Source organism: Oncorhynchus mykiss, chromosome 16 (assembly GCF_057628025.1).
Source record: "Oncorhynchus mykiss isolate SJ-2025 chromosome 16, ASM5762802v1, whole genome shotgun sequence".
NCBI lineage: Eukaryota > Metazoa > Chordata > Actinopteri > Salmoniformes > Salmonidae > Oncorhynchus > Oncorhynchus mykiss.
Window position 1 is genome coordinate 6,797,210 of NC_143037.1, and position 10,291 is coordinate 6,807,500.

The 10,291-nt window shown below is 45.6% G+C and overlaps 1 protein-coding gene across 1 annotated transcript in view; it reads right to left on the reverse strand.

Annotated features, from left to right (window-relative positions):
* Nucleotides 1-10,291, reverse strand: part of LOC110491265 (uncharacterized) — a gene marked incomplete at its 5' end in the record, with an annotated part of 36,065 nt that overhangs the window by 17,169 nt on the left and 8,605 nt on the right. Inside the window, 4 exons of the mRNA XM_090201818.1 lie at nucleotides 224-374; nucleotides 1,606-1,686; nucleotides 4,063-4,215; nucleotides 4,497-4,634. Of these exons, the coding sequence (XP_090057944.1) occupies nucleotides 224-374; nucleotides 1,606-1,686; nucleotides 4,063-4,215; nucleotides 4,497-4,634 (523 nt within the window). The remainder of the gene's footprint in view (nucleotides 1-223; nucleotides 375-1,605; nucleotides 1,687-4,062; nucleotides 4,216-4,496; nucleotides 4,635-10,291) is intronic.

The following is a 10,291-nucleotide window of genomic DNA, read 5'->3' on the forward strand; positions in this document are numbered from 1 at the left end:
AATGTTTGAAGGGGTACGGGACTATAAAAAGTTTGGGAACCACTGCCCTATATAGTGTACTACTTTTGACCAGAACCCTATGGCAACCTATTCCCTATATCGTACACTACTTTTAACTAATAGCACTCAAGAAAATCTTTCATCCGTTGCCCAAGCTTTTCGAGAAACAAACCACTTTCCCGTTACAATGTTGACAACGAAGATAACAAGATGAGAACTCAACTCCTCTTCCTGATCTCCTGTAGTGTTCTCTGCAGCTGGACTGGACCACGGTTGTGGTGGTGGTGGTGGTTAACCATAAAACAGAAGTCCTCTTGGTCCTGGAGGGTCTTCAGACAACCATGCCGAGACAACTGGTTCTGAAGGCCCAAGATCTCAGAGTGGAGATAGAGATATAGAAGAGACAGAGATAGAAAAGAGATAGATAGATAGATAGATAGATAGATAGATAGATAGATAGATAGATAGATAGATAGATAGATAGATAGATAGATAGATAGATAGATAGATAGATAGATAGATAGATAGAGATAGAGAAGAGATAAAGAAGAGAAAATATAGAAAAAGAGAGATGAGAAGAGAGAGATAGAGAAGAGATAAAGATAGAGATAGATAAAGAGAAGTGATAGAGAAGAGATATAGATAAAGGTAGAGGTAGCGATAGAGATAGAGAAGACATAGACATAATGAACATGAACCATTTGCACATTGTTACAAAACTGTATTTATATATAGACATAATATGACATTTGTAATGTTTTTATTCTTTTGGAACTTCTGTGAGTGTAATGTTTACTGATCATTTTATTGTTTATTTCACTTTTGTATATTATCTACTCCACTTGCTTTGGCAATGTTAACATATGTTTCCCATGCCAATAAAGCCCCTTTATTTGAATTGAATTGATTGAGAAGAGATAAATATATATATAGATAAGTGATAGAGATAGAGAGGAGAAATAGAGATAGAAAAGTGATAGAGATAGAGACGCGATGGAGACATAGAAGGGACGGAGATAGAGAAGAGATAGGGATAGAGAAGAGATAGAGATATAAATCAATACAGAGATAAAGATAGCGATAGAGATAGAGAAGAGCTATAGATAAAGATAGAGAAGATATAGAGAAGAGATAGAGATAGAGAAAATATAGAGATAGAGATGAGATGGAGATAGAGAAGAGATATATAATATATAGATAGAGAAGAGATAGTGATATAGAAGAGATAGAGGTAGAGATATAGAAGATATAGAGATATAGAGGAGATAGAGATTGAGAAGAGATAGATAGAGAAGAGACAGAGATAGAGAAAAGATGGAGAAGAGATGGAGATATAGAAGTGATAGAGAATAGATAGCTAGAGATAAAGATAGAGAAGAGATACAGAAGTGATAGAGGTAGAGGTAGAGAATTGGGACAATGTGATGGCATTGGGTTGGAGGGCTACACTAAGCAATTCAGCTAGTACTCTATGCTAGCTATATAAACTGCCAAAGAGCATCAATATCTTATAAACATTACATTATTTAACTTTTTTTTAAACTAATCTTATTATCTAATAACTAATGATCACCACGGGCATCATACTGTATGTGTGAGGCTTACCAGGTAGTAGCTGGTTTGAGGAAGAGACCTCAGGTATGTGTTGTCATGGGAGAGAGTAGAACAGGTCAGCTTCCTCAGTTTCTGAGAAAATATACAGATGTAGGACCTTAATTTGAACCAGTTTTCTATAGAAAGAAAATGATCCTGCAGCAAAAGGAAATGTGAATTATTATGTGGTTTATCATTAATGGACATTTTTATAGGAGTTTATACATTTTTCGTAACTGGAAATATTAAACTTCAGATTTAAAACCTACAGGAGGGTATCTCTCCAGGAACAGGGTTGGAGTTAAAACCTACAGGAGGGTAGCTTTTTGGGAACAGGCTTGGAGTTGAAATCTACAGGAGGGTGACTCTCCAGGTACAGGGTTGGAGTTAAAACCTACAGGAGGGTGACTCTCCAGGAACAGGGTTGGAGATAAAACGTACAGGAGGGTGACTCTCCAGGAACAGGGTTGGAGTTAAAACCTACAGCAGGGTGACTCTCCAGGAACAGGGTTGGAGTTAAAACCTACAGGAGGGTGACTCTCCAGGAACAGGGTTGGAGTTAAAACCTACAGGAGGGTGACTCTCCAGGAACAGGGTTGGAGTTAAAACCTACAGGAGGGTGACTCTCCAGGAACAGGGTTGGAGTTAAAACCTACAGGAGGGTGACTCTCCAGGAACAGGGTTGGAGTTAAAATCTACAGGATGCAGGGTTCGATACCGCAACCAAAAGAGTTGCATTTGCGACCGTTTGACTTGGCAGTGCATCCCATATTGTTTATTGGCAAGGGTGCCAGTGAATTTCTTTTTAACTGGTCACGTTAGATTTTGGTTCATAATTTATTTTTTTAACAAATCAAAAACTGAAAAATTGGGCGTGCAAAATTATTCAGCCCCCTTAAGTTAATACTTTGTAGCGCCACCTTTTGCTGCGATTACAGCTGTAAGTCGCTTGGGGTATGTCTATCAGTTTTGCACATCGAGAGACTGAAATTTTTTCCCATTCCTCCTTGCAAAACAGCTCGAGCTCAGTGAGGTTGGATGGAGAGCATTTGTGAACAGCAGTTTTCAGTTCTTTCCACAGATTCTCGATTGGATTCAGGTCTGGACTTTGACTTGGCCATTCTAACACCTGGATATGTTTATTTTTGAACCATTCCATTGTAGATTTTGCTTTATGTTTTGGATCATTGTCTTGTTGGAAGACAAATCTCCGTCCCAGTCTCAGGTCTTTTGCAGACTCCATCAGGTTTTCTTCCAGAATGGTCCTGTATTTGGCTCCATCCATCTTCCCATCAATTTTAACCATCTTCCCTGTCCCTGCTGAAGAAAAGCAGGCCCAAACCATGATGCTGCCACCACCATGTTTGACAGTGGGGATGGTGTGTTCAGGGTGATGAGCTGTGTTGCTTTTACGCCAAACATAACGTTTTACATTGTTGCCAAAAAGTTCAATTTTGGTTTCATCTGACCAGAGCACCTTCTTCCACATGTTTGGTGTGTCTCCCAGGTGGCTTGTGGCAAACTTTAAACAACACTTTTTATGGATATCTTTAAGAAATGGCTTTCTTCTTGCCACTCTTCCATAAAGGCCAGATTTGTGCAATATACGACTGATTGTTGTCCTATGGACAGAGTCTCCCACCTCAGCTGTAGATCTCTGCAGTTCATCCAGAGTGATCACGGGCCTCTTGGCTGCATCTCTGATCAGTCTTCTCCTTGTATGAGCTGAAAGTTTAGAGGGACGGCCAGGTCTTGGTAGATTTGCAGTGGTCTGATACTCCTTCCATTTCAATATTATCGCTTGCACAGTGCTCCTTGGGATGTTTAAAGCTTGGGAAATCTTTTTGTATCCAAATCCGGCTTTAAACTTCTTCACAACAGTATCTCGGACCTGCCTGGTGTGTTCCTTGTTCTTCATGATGCTCTCTGCGCTTTTAACGGACCTCTGAGACTATCACAGTGCAGGTGCATTTATACGGAGACTTGATTACACACAGGTGGATTGTATTTATCATCATTAGTCATTTAGGTCAACATTGGATCATTCAGAGATCCTCACTGAACTTCTGGAGAGAGTTTGCTGCACTGAAAGTAAAGGGGCTGAATAATTTTGCACGCCCAATTTTTCAGTTTTTGATTTGTTAAAAAAGTTTGAAATATCCAATAAATGTCGTTCCACTTCATGATTGTGTCCCACTTGTTGTTGATTCTTCACAAAAAAATACAGTTTTATATCTTTATGTTTGAAGCCTGAAATGTGGCAAAAGGTCGCAAAGTTCAAGGGGGCCGAAAACTTTCGCAAGGCACTGTATATATTTACAGAAATCCTGGTTGGAGGCTTCGTGATTTCCTATTTATTCCATCCTGATCCTGGGAATCTTCCAACCAGTATTTCTGTAAAACCATGGAATTTTGGGAAGGTTATGTATGAGCCTAATCCTACATGAATAAGATTTGAAGGAGTTTTACCGGTATGTGTTTATCCTCGGTGACTCCAGCTGCCTCAGCACGGTGTTGTATCTCCTGTCTCTGTGTGTGTATCTTATCTCTGAGCATGGCAGAGTATCGACGGTACAGGATGTCTCTGAGACGGTGCATGTTTCTGTACGCCTCTAGATGGCGCTGATGTCCGAGACAAAAAATATTAACATTCAGAAATCAACACCTACAATACTACTGTGTAGATGAATAGAGAAAATGTAACTTTGTGAGACAGAGACAGAAAGACAACCTCATGGGTTTCGGGTACATATATTTTCCAGTAACATATTCGTACATCATTCATCGTATTGGTATCCTACAGACAAATGTATTTAAATGTATACAAACGTATGTATTGATTTATCTATGTGGTATATATGAATGGTATCCACCAAGGCTGTAATTCTTGGGGTGCCACCAACCTGATCTAGCAGAGCCTGGCGACTGACGCTGTCTGGGTCACTAGCAGCACTCCCAGGGTGATTCTGACCCCCAGGCCCAGTCTCTCTGCTCTGGGTCAGCTTCTTCCTCCAACGCTGAGGCCTGTCTTCATTCTCTGCCTGTCTCAAGTCAAAACACACAGAGGTTTGGATGGAAACAGGGAGACTGAGGGGGACCGTCTGTCTCAAGTCAAAACACACAGAGGTTTGGATGGAAACAGGGAGACTGAGGGGGACCGTCTGTCTCAAGTCAAAACACACAGAGGTTTGGATGGAAACAGGGAGACTGAGGGGGACCGTCTGTCTGAAAGATTCTGGACATATTTTCTGTCTAACAACAAGTCCAAACGCATTGTTGATGACTTTGTTAATATCCTTTAGGATGTTCTTTCTATGGCAGACAGACGTAGACAGACAGCACATCATACACATTACAGACATACAGCTGAATGGAAATCAGGGGTCTATCTGTAGCAAACACAGAAGGAAATAGAACAGTCTATGGCGCGTTTATGGAATCTCTATAGTCCCAATGATGCAGGACATATTTAGTCATCAGTTCTGTCTTCCAGTGTAGCTCCCACGTAATAACCTTCAAACATTGTGTTCTTCTTCCGGCAATTTCCTGTCAAAACAAATTATCCCTCCTTACCCAACCTCGGAGGATTTGCCAGATTGCCCACCACTGTACTGCACACACACACCTCACGCACGCACGCACGCACACACACACACACACACACACACACACACACACACACACACACACACACACACACACACACACACACACACACACACACACACACACACACACACACACACAGGTCACGCAAGCACGCACGCACGCACGTGCACACACACACACACACACACACACACACAGACGCACGCGCACACACACACACACACACACACACAGACGCACACATGCACACACACACACACACACACACACAGACGCATGCACACACACACACGTCACGCAAGCACGCACACACACACACAGACGCATGCGTCTGTGTGTGTGTGTGTGTGTGTGCGCGTGCGTGCGTGCGTGATGTGTGTGTGTGTGTGTGTGTGCGTGTGTGTGTGTGTGTGTGCTGCAGCACAGTAGGAATATCATGCTATGTGGAACACAGTCATATCTTATGTAATTTATCAGATCAAATGTTATTGGTCTTTGTAAAACAACAGCTGTAGACTTAACAGTGAAGCGTTTACTTACGGGTCCTTTTCAAACCAATATAGAATGAAAAAATAGAAATAAAGACAACAAAAAAAATATAAAATAATAATATAAATAATAACATTATATTTTGGTGGATGTTTTATTGTCTCATAAACCAGATAGGTGCAGCGGTCAGCCATAGTAGTACATTGCCCCTGGAGCCAAACTGGGGTTAAGTGCCTTACTGAAACACATCGAGAGATTTTCACCTTGTCGGCTCGGGTATTAGAACCAGCGACCTTTCAGTTAATGTCCCTCTAACCGCGAGGCTATCTGTCGCCTATAAATACAATGGGAATAATCAACAACAATATGAACTAAACAATAACATTGGCTATATACAAGGAGTACCAGGTAATAACATGGTTATATACAGGAAGTACCAGGTAATATCATGGCTATATACAGGGAGTACCAGGTAATATCATGGCTATATACAGAGAGTACCAGGTAATAACATGGCTATATACAGGAAGTACCTGGTAATAACATGGCTATATACAGGGAGGTAATAACATGGCTATATACAGGAAGTACCAGGTAATAGCATGGCTATATACAGGGAGTACCAGGTAATAACATGGCTATATACAGGGAGGTAATAACATGGTTATATACAGGGAATACCAGGTAATAACATGACTATATACAGGGAGGTAATAACATGGCTGTATACAGGGTGTACCAGTGTGTGTGTGTGTGTGTGTGTGTGTGTGTGTATGTGTGTGTGTGTGTGTGTGTGTGTGTGTGTGTGTGTGTGTGTGTGTGTGTGTGTGTGTGTGTGTGTGTGTGTGTGTGTGTGTGTGTGTATTGGGGTGTCAGTGTAGTATGTGTGAGTGGGTGGGTAGAGTCCAGTAGGTGGGTAGAGTCCAGTAGGTGGGTAGAGTCCAGTGGGTGGGTAGAGTCCAGTGGGTGGGTAGAGTCCAGTAGGTGGGTAGAGTCCAGTGGGTGGGTAGAGTCCAGTGGGTGGGTAGAGTCCAGTGGGTGGGTAGGGTCCAGTGGGTAGAGTCCAGTGGGTGGAGTCCAGTGGGTAGAGTCCAGTGGGTAGAGTCCAGTGGGTGGAGTCCAGTGGGTAGTCCAGTGGGTAGAGTCCAGTGGGTGGGTAGAGTCCAGTAGGTGGGTAGAGTCCAGTGGGTGGGTAGAGTCCAGTAGGTGGGTAGAGTCCAGTGGGTGGGTAGAGTCCAGTGGGTGGGTAGAGTCCAGTGGGTAGAGTCCAGTGGGTGGGTAGAGTCCAGTGGGTAGAGTCCAATGGGTGGGTAGAGTCCAGTGGGTAGAGTCCAGTGGGTGGGCAGAGTCCAGTGGGTGGGTAGAGTCCAGTGGGTAGAGTCCAGTGGGTGGAGTCCAGTGGGTAGAGTCCAGTGGGTAGAGTCCAGTGGGTAGAGCCCAGTGGGTGGGTAGAGTCCAGTGGGTGGGTAGAGTCCAGTGGGTAGAGTCCAGTAGGTGGGTAGAGTCCAGTGTGATGGTAGAGTCCAGTGTGATGGTAGAGTCCAGTGTGATGGTAGAGTCCAGTGTAATGGTAGAGTCCAGTGTGATGGTAGAGTCCAGTAGGTGGGTAGAGTCCAGTGGGTGGGTAGAGTCCAGTGTGATGGTAGAGTCCAGTGTGATGGTAGAGTCCAGTGTGATGGTAGAGTCCAGTGTGATGGTAGAGTCCACTGTGATGGTAGAGTCCAGTGTGATGGTAGAGTCCAGTAGGTGGGTAGAGTCCAGTGGGTGGGTAGAGTCCAGTGTGATGGTAGAGTCCAGTGTGATGGTAGAGTCCAGTGTGATGGTAGAGTCCAGTAGGTGGGTAGAGTCCAGTGGGTGGGTAGAGTCCAGTGGGTAGAGTCCAGTGGGTGGGTAGAGTCCAGTGTGATGGTAGAGTCCAGTGTGATGGTAGAGTCCAGTAGGTGGGTAGAGTCCAGTGGGTAGAGTCCAGTGTGATGGTAGAGTCCAGTGGGTGGGTAGAGTCCAGTAGGTGGGTAGAGTCCAGTGGGTGGGTAGAGTCCAGTGGGTGGGTAGAGTCCAGTGGGTAGAGTCCAGTGTGATGGTAGAGTCCAGTGTGATGGTAGAGTCCAGTAGGTGGGTAGAGTCCAGTGGGTAGAGTCCAGTGTGATGGTAGAGTCCAGTGGGTGGGTAGAGTCCAGTAGGTGGGTAGAGTCCAGTGGGTGGGTAGAGTCCAGTGTGATGGTAGAGTCCAGTGGGTAGAGTCCAGTGTGATGGTAGAGTCCAGTGTGATGGTAGAGTCCAGTAGGTGGGTAGAGTCCAGTGGGTAGAGTCCAGTGTGATGGTAGAGTCCAGTGGGTGGGTAGAGTCCAGTAGGTGGGTAGAGTCCAGTGGGTGGGTAGAGTCCAGTGGGTGGGTAGAGTCCAGTGGGTAGAGTCCAGTGTGATGGTAGAGTCCAGTGGGTAGAGTCCAGTGGGTGGGTAGAGTCCAGTGGGTAGAGTCCAGTGGGTGGGTAGAGTCCAGTGTGATGGTAGAGTCCAGTGGGTAGAGTCCAGTGGGTGGGTAGAGTCCAGTGGGTAGAGTCCAGTGTGATGGTAGAGTCCAGTAGGTGGGTAGAGTCCAGTGTGATGGTAGAGTCCAGTGTGATGGTAGAGTCCAGTGTGATGGTAGAGTCCAGTGTGATGGTAGAGTCCAGTAGGTGGGTAGAGTCCAGTGTGATGGTAGAGTCCAGTGTGATGGTAGAGTCCAGTGTGATGGTAGAGTCCAGTAGGTGGGTAGAGTCCAGTGTGATGGTAGAGTCCAGTGTGATGGTAGAGTCCAGTGTGATGGTAGAGTCCAGTGTGATGGTAGAGTCCAGTAGGTGGGTAGAGTCCAGTGTGATGGTAGAGTCCAGTGTGATGGTAGAGTCCAGTGGGTGGGTAGAGTCCAGTGGGTGGGTAGAGTCCAGTGGGTGGGTAGAGTCCAGTAGGTGGGTAGAGTCCAGTGGGTGGGTAGAGTCCAGTGGGTGGGTAGAGTCCAGTGGGTGGGTAGAGTCCAGTGTGATGGTAGAGTCCAGTGGGTGGGTAGAGTCCAGTGGGTGGGTAGAGTCCAGTGGGTGGGTAGAGTCCAGTGGGTGGGTAGAGTCCAGTGGGTGGGTAGAGTCCAGTGGGTGTGCATGGAGTCAATGCAAGAAAGTTAGTTTCAAATAAGAATCAATGCAGGTAGTCTGGGTAGCCATCTGATTAGCTATTGTTGTTTATCATGGCTTTTGTTGTTGTCTTATGGCTTTTGGGTAGAAGTTGTTCAGGGTCCTGCTGGTTACAGACTTGTTGCATTGGTACCACCTGCCGTACGGTAGCAGAGAGAACAGTCTATGGCTTGGGTGGCTGGAGTCTTTGACCATATTTTGGCCTTCTTCTGACACCGCCTGGTATAGAGGTCCTTGATGGAAGGGAGTTCGGCCTCAGTGATGGTCTAGGCCGACCTCACCACCCTCTGTAGCGCCAGTTGCCTTACCAAGCCGTGATGCAGCCATTCAAGATGCTCTCAATGTGCAGCTGTAGAACTTTCTGAGGATCTGAGGGCCCATGCCAAATATCTTCCGCCTCCTGAGAGGGAAGAGACGCTTAGTGATGTGGACACCGAGAAATTTGAAGCTCTCGACCTGCTCGATTACAGCCCCATCGATGTGGATGGGGGAGTGCTTGTCCCTCTGTTTCCTGTAGTCCACAGTCAGCTCATTTGTCGTGCTGACGTTGAGGGAGAGTTTGTTGTCCTGGTACTCCACTGCCAGGTCTCTGACCTCCTCCCTATAGGCTGCCTCATCAGTGATCAGTCCTACTACAGTAATGTTGTCAGCAAACTTAATGATTGTGTTGGAGTCGTGGGTGTCCATGCGGTCGTGGGTGAACAGGGAGTACAGGAGGGGACTGAGCACACACCCCTAAGGGACCCCCATGTTGATGGTCAGCGTGGCGGATGTGTTGTTGCTACCCTTAGGCCCGTCAGGAAGTCCAGGTTGCTACCCTAGCCCTGAGGCCCGTCAGGAAGTCCAGGTTCTAGTTGCAGAGGTTAGGGTTTCAGTCCCAGGGTCCTGAGCTTGGTGATGAATTTAGAGGGGACTACTGTGCTGAATGCTTAACTGTAGTAAATTAACATAATTCTTACCTTGGTATTCTTTTTGTTCAGGTGGGTGAGGGCAGTGTGCAGTGTAATAGAGATTGCGTCATTGTCTGGGATGACGGTGTTGATGTGAGCCATGTCCAGCCTTTCAAAGCATTTCATGGCTATAAATCTGAACGCTACGGGGACGATATTAATTTAGGCAAGTGACCTTGGCGTTCTTTGGCACGTTGACTATGGTGATCTTCTTGAAACAAGCTCTGATTGTATGTCTCTCACTTTCGTTTGGTGTTATTCATACGGCGGTCTACATGTTTACACAAATATAGTCGTTTGGAACTACTAAACATCAGGAAGAAATCTTATAGAGTCCTTAATCCACAACATTTTGCTTTACCTGTGGAATTACTGACTTTACATACCTGGGCAGTCAATGCCTACAGGGGGGAAATACACCCGGACATGGAATGGCCAGCCGGCATACTCTCCAGGTTCAGGAATCTGGCCCTACTGGCCTCCTCTG